The following is a 19,681-nucleotide window of genomic DNA, read 5'->3' on the forward strand; positions in this document are numbered from 1 at the left end:
GACAAACTTGCATGTGTCTGTTCGGGAATGGCAGATGCTGAGAGGTCCAGCGTTTACATTACCGGCTATTTCAAAGTGACAGCCTGAGGTGTTCTTCAGTAAATTGGACTACCAGACAGGAGGACCTGAGGCCCCACCGTATTATTTTCGGTAAGTTAAATGTGTGTGTAAGCTAATCCGTAACTTAGGTCCTTAGGTGAGCACTCGGCTGTAGGGGAAACTTGTTTTGTAAAGTTCGTTTAGCTAATCCGTGCAGGTGAATGAATTTACCCTGACTAAAGAAATCAAGCGAAACGCACCGGGCTGCTCAGTGACTAACCACGGTTACTGTGCTTTTATTATGAGTATTATACTGTAAGAGCAACAGGCTGGACTCTGCTTCTGCTCCTGTGCAGAGCTGATTATTAATAAGAAGCTCGGTATACAGACAAGGATAACACAGTACCCGGGCTAGAAAGACAACTCCAGTTTGAGGCGCATGTCCTCCTGACATTTGGTGTTTGTGTTAACGATCCAATGGAAAAGCTTTGATGGGAGTGAGCTGTTCACTTGCACTATAGCACACAAAACGCTGCGCTGAGCACTGAGTGTTGCATTCGTGTACACACTGCATTGCTTCATATTTCACTCGTAAAGTAGGAAATGGGTGGAGCAGTTTATTAAAAGGGTAAACGTACATGGGTTTGATTGTAAGGCCCAAACAGAGCTGGCACAGGTCTAACAAGCATGAAGGGACAAACTGAGTGTGACATAAGGAAATGCTTACATGTGTAATTATCTTGATTACTGGTGAAGGACTACGTCACATGTAATCAAACATGACTCATTACTTATAAAAACCCTTTAACTAAAAGTGTATCAGAAACTCTCCTCTACTGTTTACTCTGTTTATCACCCAACAGTGACCTCGACCCTCTTCAAGCTCCTCACTGGTCAGTTCGAGTCAGGACGGCTGAAAATCCTCAGTGTTTACTGGGTAAGTTAAACTGATCAGTGGGACACTCAGGGGCAGAGACCATGATGCTTTGGGGCAGACCACAGAGGTTTTACTAGTCAGTACAGATTTCAAACACACCGCTACATACAACATTAAGGTCAGTGCATTAAGTGCACTGACCTTAATGTTGTATTTTTCTGGTTGCTAATACACTTGGATCCATTACAAACATACACATTGTTGTGTGATGTGTGAAGACTTTTTATGGCTTTGTTTTTTGTCCAAACAGCACAGAGGAAACTATTTCTAAGCTAAAATTCATGCATCAAATGATACGCAGCAGATAAGACGGATGTAATCAAGCTACCGATAGAAAGAACATAGTCAAGGACAAATAAAGTGTCTTTTTTTCCTCATTGTTCTATGTGTGGGCCTCCTACTTCCTCCCACAGTCCAAAGACATGCAGTTAGTGGGGACAGGTTCATTGGGGCTCTAAATTTCCCACGGTGTGAATGTCTGTCTCTGTGTTTGCCCTGCGACAGACTGGCGACCTGTCCAGGGTGTGCCCCGCCTCTCATGACAGCCCCAAGCACTTTACATGTGATGTAAAGTGGACTTTTCTTTTGTTGCCACGTCCATGATTTAGAAAATGTTACACAGATGTTGTCCTGCTTCGCTGTGCTGAAGCGTGTGCTTCATGAAAAGTTTGAATAAGAAAATATCAGGTCAGTAACTGTTTATGTTCCCTGTAGGTGAGGCTGTGACAGAGCTCTTTAAACTCTGCTGTAGGACTGAGTGTACAGAGGAGATTCCTGGAAGAGGATACGCTGAAGATGAGGGCAAAGGTCAGGTTCCTGACTTTACTTGTTGAGTGACCATACTGCATTCTGGAAACGTGCGTAGCTTACTGGGAGATCTGGGCATCTGTGCTGACCCGGGCCTCAGCAATTGAACAGAAACTCTTGGATGTGTTTGTCGTCTGTAGAAAACAGTGATATCAGCTCTGCTTTGTCCAAGCTGACCGAGCCAGCAGCAACTGTGCCCATTTCCAAACTGTCTGTCTCCAACATGGTGCACAGTGCCCGGAAGCACATTCGCCGCCATCGACGCATCGATGAGTCGCCCCTTAACACCGAGATACTCAATTCTGTCCTTCTGGTAAGAGTTAATCATGTAACCTGTTTAAAAGGCATTAACTAGTCGGAGTTGACTAATACTTGACTGAGTTTTAATGGTTTCAGCTCATTTTATGAGGAAACTGATTCTGACAGAAGAGGTGTGGATCCCGTGTTAGGAGACGGTGAGCGTGATATTCAGAGCAGCAGAGACCTCGGAGCGTGTGGTAGTTTGACTCGTACTGATGTGGCTCCTCTGCTTCTTGTCACAAACAGTTTTTCCTTCCTGGTTACTGTTGAGCCCGTCACACTCAGCAGCTCGAGCTCGAGCTAAGACAGCCTTGAATCTTAAAACTACAGCCGTAATTGCATTTATGTCTTAGAGTGCTGGCCACAGATATTGATCCCATCTGACAGCAGCTCAGTAAAGCACAAGAGCGTCATCTTAAACAGGATATCAGACAGCGTTCTTATTTTTATTGTCTACTTCTGGTCACATCCTGCTTTTGCCACTGAGCGATCAGCATCCTGTGTTTTATCATGAAGTGATGACTACGTGAGCTGCACTTGTTTAATTCTTCTAACATCTATAAAACAACAGAGTTTCTAAATGACAGACTTATTTATTTGTGTTTGTGTCTCAGTATCTGTTTCCAGATGCTGCTGTGGAGAAGTCTGACTGTAAGAATAACACTCAGCTGTCCAACTCCAGTGGGACATCGGAGCAAGAGAAAACCTCTGATTATGTATGTTTGCCTCTTCACCACTCGCACACTCAAGGTTACACTCAGGTCAGGTCCAATATAAGTTTCAGAGTGAAGACGGGCTCAGTGCTGTCAGTACTTTGTCAGGATTTTTATTATAATGTATTAAATTTGGTGTCCTGCTGTTTGATTTCATGCTGGTCTTTTCCCTCGTTGTAGAACCTTTTCCACCAGCTGAAGTCAGCCCCCAGTGACAGTCTGACCTACCGTCTGGCTCTGTGTGTGTGTCTGGTCAACTATTACTACGGTGGGCTGCGGGCTGTTGGACACCTCTGGCAGGAGTTTGTCCTTGAGTTGCGTTACCGGTGGGAAAATAACCATCTTATTTGTGGGTGGGTACCTCACAGGCTCGTGCTGCTTTGATTTTAAAGATGTCACACATATTAACATTTTCATTTTATAGCAGGTAAAATAAGTATTGAACACGTCAGCAGTTCTCTAAGCAAATATATTTCTAAAGGTGCTTTGATGTGAAATTATCACCAGATGTCGGTAACACAGGGACATTAAACACACAGACATTTATTTATTACTTTATACAAATGTTGGTGATGACAGTTCATGGCAGCGTCTGTATGGAGAAACCAGTCCCATCATTGCTCATGACTTTGACCCACTCACCACACAAACAGTCTATAAATCCCGAATGCTCCGTGGATCCTTCCCACAGATTCAGCTCAGGTGATTGGCTGGGCCGTTCCAGCAGCTTTACTTGATTTCTCTGAAACCAACAGTTTCCATTGGCTGTGTTTGAGATCATGGTCTTGCTGAAACATCCATCCTTGTTTCATCTTCATCATCCTGGTAGATGGCAGCAGATTTTAATCAACAATGTCTCCATTCATCCTTCCTGGAGTTAGATTTAATGGCTCAGTCCCTTTTGCAGCTTGTTATAAAGTTTTTATGCATAACTTTTCTAAGCAATCACACATTTTTTTGGGAACATCAAAATCATAATGCTCCCACCTCCAGACTTCAGTGTTGCTGTGGTGTTTTTGGGATGCAGCCACCCAAACACGGTGTGTTTACAGCATTCAGAGAGTTTTGCTCTTAACAAAGGCAGTCGCACTTTTCTCCTCTCCCTTAGCTTCCCTGCTTAGCCTCTTGTGTCCTTGTCTAGTCTCGTGTTTTTTGTATTACTTTTCCCTAGAACACTCTCTCACAGTCTGTTCTCTAAAACCTAAAAGAAGAATTATGGGTTGGATCAACTGCTCCCTGAATGCAATTGACACCCCTTTCTCAACGAGAAGTCTGGGCTCGGGTGAGCCTGAGTGCTGAAGAGATCTACCTATTCGGAACCATGGTAACAGGGTTCTGGCTGATCGGAGCTGGCTTGGCCCTGACTTATCGAAGAATTAAGAAAGCGGAACCGGCTGTTCAAACCCCCACAAGGCTGCCCGCTGGGATTCAAACGATGGGAAGAGGCGTGAGTTTCTCAAAATGGGCTCATTGAACGCAGCATGGATAAGATCTTGGAGAAGCTTACGGCTGCTGTGAATACTCAGAATAAGACTTCTGAGTGCAAATTGGATCACATCTTGGAGAAGCTCACTGCGGTCGTTGTTAACTTGTTATTTTCTGTTATATTGCGAGAGTACTGTTGCCCGCGAAGGGTTGTTGTTGGTGTGGAGAAAAATGGCGTAACAAATAAAGCGCTGGGAGTGAGACTACGACGTCGTGTCTTTTGAGTTAACAGTCGTGAGTTCTCAGAATCGGCTCTCTGAGCACAAGAATGATAACATCACGGAGCGCAAGTTTGATAACATCATGGAGAAGCTCACGGCTCTCCAACGGGAGATTGAGAGACCAGTGTCGGAGTGTTAGAACAGCTTTGAAATTCATATGAGCTGTTCGCACTAAAGTAAAAACCTCCATCACTTATGCGGATACCCCTTCGGCCCCAGCCGTGGGCTCAAGGCTGGAGCCGAACAACAACTCCCTGATAACGACTGTGTGTAGACTGTTCTTCCCACTCCATGCAAGGCCACCTGGGTTGGCTGGAAGACTGTTTACTTAGCCTGGCAGGGAGGAGGACACTGTCTCAGCTGAACTCTGGACACGCACACACTTACACAGACATATATATACACATGCAGATGTACACTCCTCCCCCCTCCAAACGCCTTCGACGCTTATTCCCCTCCGATGCTGACGGTGGATCAAGGAGACCAGCGCACGCAGGCCCGGATGTACTGTCTACACTGGCTGTCTCTCACCCTTTACCCATCCCTGTTGCTTGTCATGTGTTTCTTTCGTGTATTAAGAGTTTTTTCATGTGCAGAGGTGTTTTTTTTCTGTTCTCAAACTGATCTCCCTGTTGGAGCTCAGTCTGGGGGGAGTTATTTTTGTCTCCTTATCTTTGGTGCATTGTGGTGCATTTTCCATTGTTATACCTCTCTGACCTGTCTTCCCCATGTGATGTTTGTGTCATGTATGTATGGTCAGAAGGGTAAGATGGCGCTGGCAAAGGTCGGCAGCCTTAACCCAATTTCCATCGGGGTCAGCCTTCAGGATCAATAAAGTTTTATTGAATTGAATTGAATTATGTGACCAAACTATATTAAAGTTAAAGCGTATTGTTGTACCTATGCATTACACTGGAGCAGAGCTTACATACATTCTTACCTGCTTACACTCATCATTCATTGGTGGAGTTGGCCACCCCTGGGTTAAATGTTTGTCTGTCTCTCTGTGTTCGCCCTGCGACTGGCGACCTGTCCAGGGTGAACCCCGCCTACATAAGTAAAAGAAATTCTTATACACACATTAGCGTCAGTGTGCCCTCGAGTTGCTACATGTCTGCTAGTTTTACTGTTCAGGATGTTTTGTGTGTGTGTGTGAACTGCCTGCAGTGAACATAACTGTGCAGTCACACACACAGTAGTCACAGAGAGTACTGCTGTGGTAGGGTGACCATAAAGAGGACACTGGGCCCAGTCATGAAGAACTTTAATAATACTGTTAGCTTAAAGAAAACGACGTCTTCTCTGTGCAGTTAATGAATGGGATATTAATGAATTAATAATAAATGTCATGTAGGCTTTTACAAGTAAACTAGTGTGAAATAAGAGGACTGTTGATCAGCCTACGCTGTGGAAAGCTGTGACTCTGTCACTGACACGTGTGGCATGATGGATGCAGTCATGCTGGGAGAAGCTACGTGAGTGCAGAAACCTCTGATCACCAGACGATCACGTGGTCGTCAGTTTTCAAACAGCTCATTGCAGTTTTATAAATCATCTTCAGAGGTTATTTGAACCTTGTCTTTGCAGAGACCTGCAGACCTGAGGCAGTAATGCAGTGATAATGACCAGCACACAGTGTAAGTCATGCTGCAGCTGCCCTGAATCTACAGTGTTGGTTATTCCCACCATGTCTCTATGTTTCTGATCCAGTGTGGACGAGCTCTTTATTCAGTCTGAACTGGTTTTAATACTAAAATACAATTGATTTGTTATTCATAGATTTTCAGATTTACTCTTACACAAAAAAGTAAAACATTTTTGTTGCCAGATCACACGTATTTACTTCCAGTCCTGAACAGAAGGAAATCGTTTTGATGCCTAAATGACATTTTATGTTCAGTGACAGCCTGGTGTGCTTGGGTCCATGAATGCAGTGGTGTCGTGAGTGGGCCCTGTTCGAGTCGTCAGTGCCAGTATGAGGTGTCAGTGAATATATTTACACATTACTTCATTTAAAGTACGAGTTTGTGTCTCTGTCCACAGGCAGCCAACCCCGGCTGTGTCCTGGAGGATTTTGTGCGCTGGTATTCACCTCGGGATTACGTAGAAGAGGAAGTGGTTGATGAGAAGGGCAACACGATGGTGACCGGGACACTCAGTCCCAGGATGAAGATCCCAGGCAACATGTGGGTGGAGGCTTGGGAGACTGCCAGGGTCACACCTGCACGACGCCAAAAAAGACTTTTTGATGACACCAAGGAGGCCGAGAAGGTCTGAAGCAGGTCGTTCGTTTTGCCACATGCATGTTTTAAGCCAAATGTGTTTACTAAGTGGATCACAAAGTGTTTTCATGAATGTTTCTGCTGATTTTCAGGATCCGCTTGTGCCATGGGACCGTTTTGGCTCATGTATGTTGGAGAAGTCAGTTTAACACAGATCTGTGCTCACAGACATGTTGAAGCATTTTCACATGTTGATGAAAAAGGATCTGATGCTGTCACACACGATGTTTAACTGACACACAGCAGCTCTCTGTGGTGTGATGGTGTTAAATGAAGAACAACTTTAAACCAGCTTCTATTAATGATCCGGTCGGCTTTATGGGAAAGGGACAAACAGTAACTGGGGTTAGTTGTTTCCTCACCCAAAGAGGGTCCTGGATTTGGACCCGGGCAGGTCCCTGCCAAGCGTTTGCATGTTCTTCCTGCACATATGAAAGCAGAGCTCGGAGCTCCAGTTTGCACCGTCACTGAAAATGTTGCCTGTCTTTTAAAGACATTGTTTATCCAAAAAGAGAAAGTTAAAAATAATGCTCACTGATAGTCTTATGACAGATTTAAAGATCTGGGTATGACTGGTCCCTCTGTGAATAACCATCATAGAGAAAGGTCACCGTTTATCTGGAGTCTTCTTCAGAGGCAGCCTGTTGGCTGTGCAAAAATATTCTGTTGATCTGAAAGAGCAAAAGGAAAACAGAAGCCAGGCAAACTAAACTTTTTGGGGGTTTGTCTTTAGGTTCTGCACTACATGGCGATGCAGAAACCTGCAGACCTGGCCCGTCACCTCCTGCCCTGTATACTTCATGCAACTATTCTGAAGTTGAAGGAAGAAGGTAAGTCCTCACCGTTTGGTTGAGAAACACGTTTATATGAAATAAAATCAGGGAAAATAACTCTGAGCCCACAGCAGGTAAATTACAGTAAGACCGAAACACAAAAAACTAAAGATATTAAAATAAGTACTAAGAAAATGAAATGCAACCCGAGATGTTAATGGAGAAAAAAAACCAGAAGCTGCATGAATAAAAAAGTAGAAATCTTGGACGCTGCCAGCATAATGCACAGGCTTTTGACGGGGCTCGCACACAAACACAAAGCAGAGGATTAAGCATCACCAAATATGTTTCCAAGCCAAAGAAGATAAGATGAAGCATACCTGCGCAGCGGTGGGTGATGAGGAGAGGCCGCAGCGTGTCTGACTTAAAGTGCAAGTTTGTGACAGTTTAAAGCTTAGCAAGCTAAGACGCCAAATATCCAGAGCACAAAGACAAGTCAGAGGGCTTTTTCAGACACACACTTCTAAACCGTCGTGCTCAACAGTGTCTCTGCTAAAACTGCGTCTGTGCTCTGCCCCCGTAAAGTTGCCTATCGAGTGCTTAATGATAAGGTGCATGGTAGCTGCTTTCCTCTGCAGGTGGATGAAGCCACTGATAGCGACAAAGGAATGACTTCTCTGCAGACAGGCTCCTGGCAGAGCCACTGCAGAGGAACTCTTTACAATCACTGACTGTGAAATGTGAGGACTGTGTGGGGATGTGCAGACGGGGGCGCGACGGCTGGGAAACGAGGAGGGCTGCAAGTGGATGCACTGTATGATACACGCTGGTGTCTAGACAGCTCAGTCCTGAGCTGAGTGATGTAATGACTGATTGCATCGACACAGTCATTACATCAAAATACAACCCCTTTTTTTCGGCACTGAAGCGAAACAGGCTCCGCCCACACAGCCGTTCTGTATCACAGCTGTGATGCAAAAAGATTTGGGCACCACTGGTATAGAGTGACTGGAACCCAGAACCTGGAAGTGTCCAGTGATGTGAGGGTAAAGGACGTCTCACTGTGTACTTTGGTGCACAGATGAGTTTGTGGTCGGTTCAGTGAATGCAGCCCATGAGCTGCAGAAAAAGCCCAAATCCTGAGCCCCCCAAGATTTGGGCTCAAGATGTGTTCTGCACTGCAGGCCCTTGGACTCCATCAGGGTTTGGGCCAGTTTTGAGCTCTTATAAGTATCAGAGATGGACACGTGATATTTTCAGGGCTGCGTAGGCATGATGGGTAGAACATGACCCTGGTGTTAAAATGCAGGTAAATGTGATTTAGTTTAGCTACCCAACCCTCACTGTGAAAGGAGCCTGGAAAGTTTCCCCAACATGAATTTCTTTCAGTCAAGTTTTCTCCAGTAATGATCAGAAATCAGATAAAACCCACTCTTTATTTTATTCTACACACAATAAATTGATAATTATTCCAGGATACAGAAAAGTCTAGATTTCGTCTTCAGACTGTCACATCTGGAGCAGGGCATAATTTGATTTGGTTTTTAGAAGAAGCTAAAGATCTTTCAGTCGTGTTGCTGTTGTTCCCTGACACCTGCAGTGCAACCATTAATTTAGCTAATGAGAGTTCACGTATAATTATAACAGGTCTTAGTTTCTGGATCGTCTCTAAGTTGACGGTATACTGCTAAGACCAGTTCTGAGTCTAGAGACAGCCAATGAGAGACACTAGTAAGGACATCACTGAGGAGAGTTTTCTAGTACTTTGGAGAAACCTCAATCAGCTAACGTCCTGCTGTGATACTCAGACCTTTTCTCTAATTAAACCAGAAAGCTAGTTTTCATTTATTCTGTAATATCCCAGAATGTTTCAGCAGGTCAGAAATGCTTTGGTGAATATCCAGGTTGTATGCAAATTAATTCTGATTCAGTCTGGACTACAAAATACAAAACATAGCTTGGACACAACAATAATGTCCTCGTTTCACTTCTTTAAAAAATGTATTTTGATCTTATGACACTTACTAAAAGCTTTACTTCCAGAGGTTGACAGAGACGCTCCGTGCTGATAACACGTGAATGTGTGAAGGTTTGTATCATATCTATCTAATAGACTCCAGTTTGTGCATGTACAGTGGGGCAAAAAAGTATTTAGTCAGCCACCGATTGTGCAAGTTCCCCCACCTAAAATGATGACAGAGGTCAGTAATTTGCACCAGAGGTACACTTCAACTGTGAGAGACAGAATGTGAAAAAAAAAATCCATGAATCCACATGGTAGGATTTGTAAAGAATTTATTGGTAAATCAGGGTGGAAAATAAGTATTTGGTCAATAACAAAAATACAACTCAATACTTTGTAACATAACCATTGTTGGCAATAACAGAGGTCAAACGTTTACTATAGGTCTTTACCAGGTTTGCACACACAGTAGCTGGTATTTTGGCCCATTCCTCCATGCAGATCTTCTCGAGAGCAGTGATGTTTTGGGGCTGTCGCCGAGCAACACGGACTTTCAACTCCCGCCACAGATTTTCTATGGGGTTGAGGTCTGGAGACTGGCTAGGCCACTCCAGGACTTTCAAATGCTTCTTACGGAGCCACTCCTTTGTTGCCCGGGCGGTGTGTTTTGGATCATTGTCATGTTGGAAGACCCAGCCTGGTTTCATCTTCAAAGTTCTCACTGATGGAAGGAGGTTTTGGCTCAAAATCTCACGATACATGGCCCCATTCATTCTGTCCTTAACACGGATCAGTCGTCCTGTCCCCTTGGCAGAAAAACAGCCCCATAGCATGATGTTTCCACCCCCATGCTTCACAGTAGGTATGGTGTTCTTGGGATGCAACTCAGTATTCTTCTTCCTCCAAACACGACGAGTTGAGTTTATACCAAAAAGTTCTACTTTGGTTTCATCTGACCACATGACATTCTCCCAATCCTCTGCTGTATCATCCATGTGCTCTCTGGCAAACTTCAGACGGGCCTGGACATGCACTGGCTTCAGCAGCGGAACACGTCTGGCACTGCGGGATTTGATTCCCTGCCGTTGTAGTGTGTTACTGATGGTGACCTTTGTTACTTTGGTCCCAGCTCTCTGCAGGTCATTCACCAGGTCCCCCCGTGTGGTTCTGGGATCTTTGCTCACCGTTCTCATGATCATTTTGACCCCACGGGATGAGATCTTGCGTGGAGCCCCAGATCGAGGGAGATTATCAGTGGTCTTGTATGTCTTCCATTTTCTGATGATTGCTCCCACAGTTGATTTTTTCACACCAAGCTGCTTGCCTATTGTAGATTCACTCTTCCCAGTCTGGTGCAGGTCTACAATACTTTTCCTGGTGTCCTTCGAAAGCTCTTTGGTCTTGGCCATGGCGGAGTTTGGAGTCTGACTGTTTGAGGCTGTGGACAGGTGTCTTTTATACAGATGATGAGTTCAAACAGGTGCCATTCATACAGGTAACGAGTGGGGGACAGAAAAGCTTCTTACAGAAGACGTTACAGGTCTGTGAGAGCCAGAGATTTTCCTTGTTTGAGGTGACCAAATACTTATTTTCCACCCTGATTTACGAATAAATTCTTTACAAATCCTACCATGTGGATTCATGGATTTATTTTTTCACATTCTGTCTCTCACAGTTGAAGTGTACCTCTGGTGCAAATTACTGACCTCTGTCATCATTTTAAGTGGGGGAACTTGCACAATCAGTGGCTGACTAAATACTTTTTTGCCCCACTGTAAATGGAGAGTCCTCTTCACACACTGAGGTTAATTATGGAGTTCCACAGGGTTCAGTGCTAGGACCAATTCTGTTTACATTATACATGCTTCCCTTAGGCAGCATCATTAGAAGACATAGCATACATTTACACTGCTATGCAGTTGACACCCAGCTCTATCTGTCCATGAAGCCAGATAACACACACCAATGAGTTAAACTGCAGGAATGTCTTAAAGACACAAAGACCTGGATGGCCGCTAACTTTCTGCTTCTTAATTCAGATCAAACTGAGGTTATTGTACTCGGTTATTGCAGATGGCCCCGCCCCTCCCTGAGCCTGGCTCTGCTGAAGGTTTCTTCCTGTTTAAAGGGAGTTTTTCCTTGTGCCAAAGCACATGTGGGTATAGTCCTGGACAAAAGGCCTAGTTTCTATTTTGCAGATGTGTTCTGTGATCCTCTGAAATAGCTGGATTAATTAACTCCAATAATAATCCATCAAGACTTTGTGGATATGTTTTAATCTCTGTAAAAATTATTATAAAATGTTGTGAAGGTTTTGTTTATTTCAAAAGGATCTGTATTAGTAAGATAATAGTTTGCAGGTTTACTCGATTTTAGGCTTTTTCTCATGTTAACAGTAATTGAGGTTACAAACGTGGCAGGTCTTTCTTTTAATCACAGCTTTCTGTCACTCTGGAAACACTGTCATTTCTTCTCTTTCAGAGTCTGCTGAAGATATTCCATCAGTGCAAAAAACCATTCAGCAAGCTACAGTTCAAGCGAGCAAGCTCCTGCAGTCCCCCAACCAGGACTACAAGAAGTTAGAGGTCAGTGAAAACTCGACCGGACTTTCCACAAAGAATTCAGTTTAAAAGAAAGTATCATTAGATTCACCCAAAAAAGTTTTGTTTTTAAATAAATTATTGATTGATTGTTAACTGTGTTTGTGTTGTAGTTGAGTATGTGCTGTACATGAGGTGTACGTAGACTGGACAGTGTGCACCATGGCTGAGAACTTGGCTGATAATTATTATGACTGTTGATGGTTGAACCATGAAAACAGGGGTGTGGTGCAGTGGGATTGTAGTGGGAGCTGGAGTAACAAACTCCAGTGCTTCCTCAGTGATTTTTTCTAAACCTAGGTAATTCCTTCGGCTGTTCCCACCTGGGCTCAAAGCTTTTATACTCTGCTGATATCGGATGTGTTTATCAGTGATCGAAAGCAGAGACTGAGATTGTTATTATTGAGTTTGATCACACGTTAGGTGCATTAAACACCTGCTTTAATACTGTCCTAAAGTCTGAGAACAATCATCACTTCTTCACATATAAAAATGTTCTTCTCACTAGCACTCAGTATCCATACAGCCCCTTTTCTTTGAATAACACTGTACAGCTGCACAGCTAAACCCCACCATGTTAGTTTTGCTTGATTGGACAGTCTTGTTGTGTAAAAGTATTCTTGGCTTTCTCAAAGTACATTTAAGTATGCCATGTATCCACTGTGACTCCAAACACGCCTTTTACACCCCGAGACTCAGCCTATAACGTTCCACGTAGGAAAAACCACGTATGTGTATAAATGTGACAGTCTTGGGGTCTCATGCTGTCAGGATTGAGCAGACAGTTGTTCTTGTCCTGTGTGCAGGATTTCATTAACCAGCTGCTGAGCATGGAGACAGTCATCACTCAAGCTCGCTCGCTCAAGGCCAAGTTCTCCGTTCCTGAGGACGACAGCGGAGAGGCTGCTGATGAACTGAAGAAGTGAGTCGCAGAGTTTGAGCTGCGCTCACTGACAGCTTTGTTTGTGCTGTTGGTGACATGTAACCGTCTTCACCGTCACTACAGATAGTTAGTCAGTAACTTGTTGTCACGATGAATCTGTTTCACAAAGACGGCGTCTGAAGGATCACAGTCAGTTCACACGTTTCTTTCTCGCTCATGTTGGTGGTCTTATTTTATAGTTTTGGTGTCTTCAGGTTTCACATGTTCTTATTTAAGTGTTTTGTTTTGTGGGAATATTGTAACATTTTCCACATTGTGTGTTGTCTCTAGGTTTGTGAGCTCCCTGCTGGAGGAACCAGAGGTGGTAGTGACAGGAGCAGGCCAGGGCCTGGCTGGCAGTATAATCCACAGACTCTTCATCAGTGCTCAGAGGGTAACTCTCACTCTGCCTCCGTGTCCTTCCCACGTCTTGCTGTCAGTTTCATGCATACAGTCATGTATTTGTCATCTATAGAGACATCTTTAGAGGTACACACACACACCAGTCAACCACTTATTCAATATCAGCATCAAGAATAGGTCGGTGTCCCGGTCCTAGAACAAGACATGAAGTCAGCGCTGTTTTATTTATATATACTTCATGTAGATGAAACTGGAAGGACGTGGTCAGCACTGATGTAAAGACGCAGTGTTGTCTGTCAGTGTCAGGAGAGTCTGCTCTATTGTAACGTTGTTTCTTCCTGAAACACACAATTGCTGCTGCTGTGCTGTGAAGCACGTTCAGAGCTATAAGAACCAGTCTGTTTAACTATCAATGAAAAATGAAGAATTATCAGTTTGACTGTGTGACAATTCTGCAGGAACAAAGTTGTGCAGCTCTCTCCACAGTGGAGCAGATCTCCTTCCTGTCTTTGACGCTTCTTTTTCTCTTTCTGCAGTAACAACTATTAATGTGCATTTGTATATGTTTACAGTGTTAGCAGAAACAAAGCTTTGGTGGCCGTGACTCCAGAGATGGAGCCGAGTATCTAATCGAATCATCGGTTTGTTCTTTAAGCCTTAAAAGTGTCCATGTGCTCCACACTGGATCCCAGATTGACTCTGATGCATCAACTGGAACATGAATTCAAAATCCTGCTCCTCACATTCAAGGTCTTAAATAATCAGGCCCCATCTTATCTTAATGACCTTGTAGTACCATATCACCCTATTAGAGCACTTCGCTCTCGCTCTGCAGGCCTACTTGTTGTTCCTAGAGTATTTAAAAGTAGAATGGGAGGCAGAGCCTTCAGTTTTCAGGCCCCTCTTCTGTGGAACCAGCTTCCAGTTTGCATTCAGGTGACAGACAAAACTTTCCTCTTTGATAAAGCACATAGTTAGGGTTGGATAGGCAACCTTGATTAGTCTGCAATAGACCCTGTGCACGAGAAAATGCTAACTTCCTGTTTTAAGATCGGATGCAGGGTTGTACATTTCCGGTAGCTTTACTTTGCGGTCAATTGCTGCTGCAAAGATGGACTCCAAAATCATGTCCAAAATATGAAAACAGAAAGATGGCGTTAAGTTACAAAGAGCAGAAGGTGGGAACACTCACCACTGCTGTGTCATTAAAAAAATCAAATGATCAGTTTTGACGTTTGAAGCGTGCAGATCGATTGGTGGTTTACATCACTCAACACAAGCAGAACTGCATTACAGAATCAGAAGCACATCTCTGTATAGTGACAGTTCTTATGATTTAAACAGGCAGATGTTCAGCATTCAAACTACAGGTGAACAATAGTCAAAGGTTTCCCTGCTAGTCAAGTACACACCTACACAGCATGTCAACAAACCGTGGTAAGGGTCTCTATGCATGAGTATTTACGAAGGGTATGTTGTGACGTACCTTCAAAATTACAGCGGTCCCTCGCTATAACGCGGCCTCGCTGTTTCGCACATTTTTTTTGTGCAGGTTTGCATGTTTTTTTTTTTGTTTTGTTTTTTTGCGCACAGCGCTTTGTGTTCTGCGTCCTGATTGGCTGCAGACTATTGTTGATCTCCTCCGTGCCGTCTCTCCTGTACAGTACAGAATCGCTGATTCATTAATGATTCATTGATGTTGAATTATCTCTCAGCTGCTCTGTTCTCATGTGCTGGACCTGAAAACACGGTTTGATCTTTGGTTTCTGTAATACTGGACTTATTTGTCTACGAAGGTTTGAGCTTTGAGAGCTTAAACAAGAGAGAAACGTGTGAAAATGTTCATGCCTGTCTGAGTGTATATCAGAATCAGAATACTTTATTGTGTAGTGACGGGTTTTACCTTAAAACATCTATAATAATTGTAAAAAATAAAGTTGGCTACTTCAGATTTCACCAATCGCAGGTTATTTTTAGAACGTAACTCCCGCGATAAACGAGGGAGCGCTGTATACAAATACTGAGAAGTATAAAATTTGAATCCTGTCTCTCTCTGAGGCGCGGGGGGAAAAAATATCGACAAGTCGATCAACATCATCTACAGATACATTCGACATCTCGAGAAATGTAAATCGCCACTTGATTCGTCCATTTGGTTGAAAAACCCGACCGTGAACAAGGAGCGAATATCACACCGGAAACTAAGCGCTATGCGCCGGAAGTAGCATATGCTAAGGCGCACACAGGTCTAAGTTATAGGTCTAAGTTCCCCATAATGCACTGGATGTTTCTTCTTCACTCAACATGTGTTAGTAGACCTCTCTGCATTCAGCCCGTCTGCCCCTCATCTATCGATGGATGTTTGTTAGAGGCTTTGGTTCCCACTGTCGCTCACAGACGGTCACCTAATGTTTCCTGTGTAACTGCAGGGTCTTTGCCTTATAACATAGAAGCAGCTTGAGGTAACTGTTGTTGTGATGCTGTGTGTGTGTAATAAAGCTCCCTTACTGACAGTGGGTCACCACAGCTTGTAGCTCCATGTATTTGATGTGGCACGTTTGCCCTCGCTGACACAACCTTAAAGGGATTTGTGTGTATGAATAAAGTTTATTGTTCATACAGTTCATTGCCGTATGTCTGTGAAAGGCTGAATGAGGGTTGTAGCTCCCTCAGCAGCTGTGGAGCGATGGAGATGTGGTTGGTTAGACACGCTGCTTTAGTTTACACTACAAACCACACTCACCTGTTTACACTCCTTTTGTGTTACAACCACCTTGTTACACTCAAACACCAGATGATGCATCTGAGCCAACTAAGGATTCACTGAGACTGAAGAAGCTCGAGATCATAAGAATTTGAGGCTCAGCTGATACAGTATCATAGGAGAATCCAACCATTGTATGTCAAGAGACTATAGGCAGTGAAAGCTCCATCTGGAGGAGGAACGACGTGGTTCAGAGCGTTGCCTCCTGCAGCTGGTGACATGTTCAGATTTCAGCTCTGTCGATTAGAAAGTCTGTTTTTGTTTTTCATCTGTGTGTTGCTCTTTCATCCTTTTCTTCTTCCTGTTTCTTGCATCAAGCTGGCTGACTTCACCACTGATGAGGTAACCATGAGCAGTAAGCCTCATGTCGCTCACAGTTACATTTAACATAGTGCGATAAACACACTCAGTCATTATAAGGTACATCCTCTAAAGGTTCACATAACAGACAAACAGGATAATAAAAATAATCTGGTTCTTTGCAGCGTCCTCAGATGAACAACACACGACATTATTACACGTCTCAGTATTTGTTACACTGAACACAAATATAAACACAACACTTTTGTTTCCATGAGCTGAACCGGATCCTGACTGGTTTTGCGACATGTGTGTCATTGTGCTACACATGTACGGCATATTTCAGAGTGGCCTTTTATTGTGGGCAGTCTCAGACACACCTGTGCAATATTCATGCTGTCTAATCAGCACCTTGACATACCACACCTGTGAGGTGGGATGGATTATCTGCCATAAACAGATATTGTGGTCAACAATTTCAGTTCTAAAGTCACACAGCAAACCATTGTTATGGAACACAAATACAAACTGTGTTGATACATAATACAAAAAAATTGTAGCAATATGGTTTGAAATGCGTAAAGGTAGTGTGTTAGGGAGCAATTTATCTGACTCGTTTCCCTTTCAGTGTTCACACAACAAAGTAAATTCAGTGTGTTCTGAAATCAATATATTTCTTCTATGACTTTCAGGCTGGTAAGCAGGCAGGGCAGGTCAGAAGATGTCTTCATCATTTCTTCCTCATTAACTTCCAGCAACTGCTTTTCTCTTCATATCTTCTGTAACACATTCACAACAGTTGATATTAACAGTGTTTAACCTGCTTTTTCTTTTCAGGTGGAAGTTTGGAAAGCTGTGAGGGTCTCAGGCAAGGAGTGAGCAAAAAGCAGAGGCTCAGTTCTTTTCTCCTGTTCTAGTGGTGACATCTTCAGAGAGCTTAGGATAAGTGTCTCCTCCATATTTGGAGCTTCCCCCCTTCTGCACACACCAGAAGGTATGATTCACTCTTTACTTGTGGCAGACGAATCTGTAGAACAAAGAAAGAACATTACAAAAATATTTTCTTTAATCATTCATTAAACTGAATTGTACATCATGTTTAATTTGGCCATTAGAGGTAAAGTATTCTTGGGGAAGACTAAACCCCAAATTGCCCCAATTCTATTTATACAGCACCAACAGCATAACGGTCAGTCGGTGCCTTTTTATATTGCAAGGTAAAGAACCTGTAATACATATAACATATTACAGAGAAATCAGAGAAAAAATCAGTTTAATAAAAAGACTTTAAGTGAAACTTGAAACTAACTGATTTGTGTCATCTGGCTTCATAGATAAATGTATGTTGTCTAAGGGAAGCATGTTTACCCACACAAGCTTGAATATATCAATAAATAACATTTAAATAAATGAATAATCCCCTTTTTACTAGTGGTATATTATTATGTCTGTAATACAATGTTATCATGAACATTATGAAATACTGCTCTGAGGTTCAACACAGAGATTAAACCCTGTCATAAGAAGATCGTAACATTCACCAGTAATGTGCTATGATACAAATCTAAATCCTGGATGAATTCATTCAAACAAGCCATTCCTCTACAAATGAATCACAGTTGATGTTTCTATTCCACATTTGATGATGAAAGTCTTTGAATAACCTTGTAGGAGTGTGGTCTAATAGACATTGATGCTTTGGATGAAGTAATTATTGAAGCTGACTTGGTAAGTTCAATAGGACCAAAAGTGTTTGAATACATGTCAGCAGTTAATAAAGTTGTTATACTTTCGAAGTACCTGGTGTTGCTGTGGTTTCTCTGTTGTGCTGTTGTTTGGTTGTTGTTTTTTTCAGCAGGTAACCAAGCAGATTTTCAGTGTGTGTGTCACACTGATCAGTGTCAATTTAGGATTCAATATCTAACCCAAGGATATTTGACAAGGAGACCGGATTAAAACATCAACACAACTGGACAAACCAGTCTACCTCATGAGCCACAGCCTCCCATAATTTTAATAGAAATCCAGTAAACCTTGCAGTGAACTCATATTTATCATTATACATCCTAGTAAGTATAGTGAAATAAAATGCATTCTTTTACAAAGTAGGAGCATTTACAAACACGTTTCATGAACGTTTAATTAAAAACGCGTCTTATTTCATAGTGTAATCATCACATAACTTTTTCAAAGCACACTTTGTCTTGAACCGCCCACTAATTATATTCACACTAAGTATATATCCACACAATAATATCAGGGATTTTAAAATCTAGTCCCTTTATTGAATTCACACTGGGTCTTTATGGACTCACTAGCTTAGCTTAGCTTGTAACCGACTCGCTAGCACCATGACCTTTTCACCTATCCCTCATGCCCATTCTTGCGCAGGGTTTCAGATGTTTTTGTTACTTCTGTGCATCCTATAGCAGTAATGATACTTGTAATAAATGTAGTCTGTTTCATATGGAGGCCAGAATCACTGAAGGCCCAACTCCACACCCTTGAAAAACCCATAGCTAGCTAGTCCCCTGTTGGTGTGCCCAAAGCTAGCATAGGCACTGTTAGCGCGCCTCCAGCGGATTGTCCCGAGCTCCTGGGAAAACAGGATGGCTGGGTGACGTGAGGATGAAGCATAGTCCTAAACAGAAGACCTCTGTATATCGCCAACCTGTTCTTTTTCTAATCGTTTTTCCCCAATGGGCAACGTTTGCTGAGAAAAAAACAAATTCATAGATTTATTACTTCTAGACTGGACTACTGTAATTAGTTATTAGCAGCATGTCCTAAAAACTCCCTGAAATGCGTTCAGTTGATTCAAAATGTTTTTGTCAGATCATTTCTCAATATTACTTACATTTACAATAATGGTTTATGCCGCAGTGGGGAATAGATTGTATCACAGTAGATGTCTTTCTGAAAGTGCTGTAACTACGTTTTTAAAAAAAAAATTCATCCAATGTTATCATCTTTAACGCCATGTGGCTGTAGCTCAGGAGGTAAAGCAGGTCATATACTGATGCAAGGTTGGTGGTTTAAACCCTGGCTGTACCACTATGCATGCCTGAATATCCTTGGGCAAGATACTAACACTAAGTTGTTCTCCCATGCATCCATTGGAGTATGAATGAGTGTAATTGGTAGATAAAACGGACTTAAGCATAGAAGAATGTGATTGTGTGAATGAGGAATAAAGTGCTCTGGGAGAGTAG

The 19,681-nt window shown here is 42.9% G+C and overlaps 2 protein-coding genes across 2 annotated transcripts in view; one reads left to right on the forward strand and one right to left on the reverse strand.

The window, feature by feature from the left end:
* Positions 1–828: 828 nt before the first annotated feature.
* LOC146623659 (rab3 GTPase-activating protein catalytic subunit-like) lies at positions 829–14,117 on the forward strand (the record flags this gene model as incomplete). The annotated part of the gene is made up of 10 exons (XM_085364832.1): positions 829–976; positions 1,691–1,783; positions 1,924–2,096; positions 2,698–2,799; positions 2,977–3,168; positions 6,546–6,773; positions 7,518–7,614; positions 12,002–12,105; positions 12,927–13,042; positions 13,334–14,117. Coding segments are annotated over 10 exons (1,437 nt in total), but the record flags the coding sequence as incomplete, so codon positions are not given.
* Positions 14,118–17,394: 3,277 nt separating this feature from the next.
* Positions 17,395–19,681, reverse strand: part of dmpk (DM1 protein kinase) — a 93,182-nt gene continuing 90,895 nt past the window's right edge. Inside the window, exon 15 of the mRNA XM_085364212.1 lies at positions 17,395–17,496. Within this exon, the coding sequence (XP_085220338.1) occupies positions 17,407–17,496 (90 nt within the window). The 3' untranslated portion in view covers positions 17,395–17,406. The remainder of the gene's footprint in view (positions 17,497–19,681) is intronic.

The sequence above is a fragment of the Diplotaxodon limnothrissa genome, linkage group LG10, assembly GCF_057381915.1.
Source record: "Diplotaxodon limnothrissa isolate DT_005_m linkage group LG10, D_limnothrissa_male_GT1.1, whole genome shotgun sequence".
Classification (NCBI taxonomy): Eukaryota; Metazoa; Chordata; class Actinopteri; order Cichliformes; family Cichlidae; genus Diplotaxodon; species Diplotaxodon limnothrissa.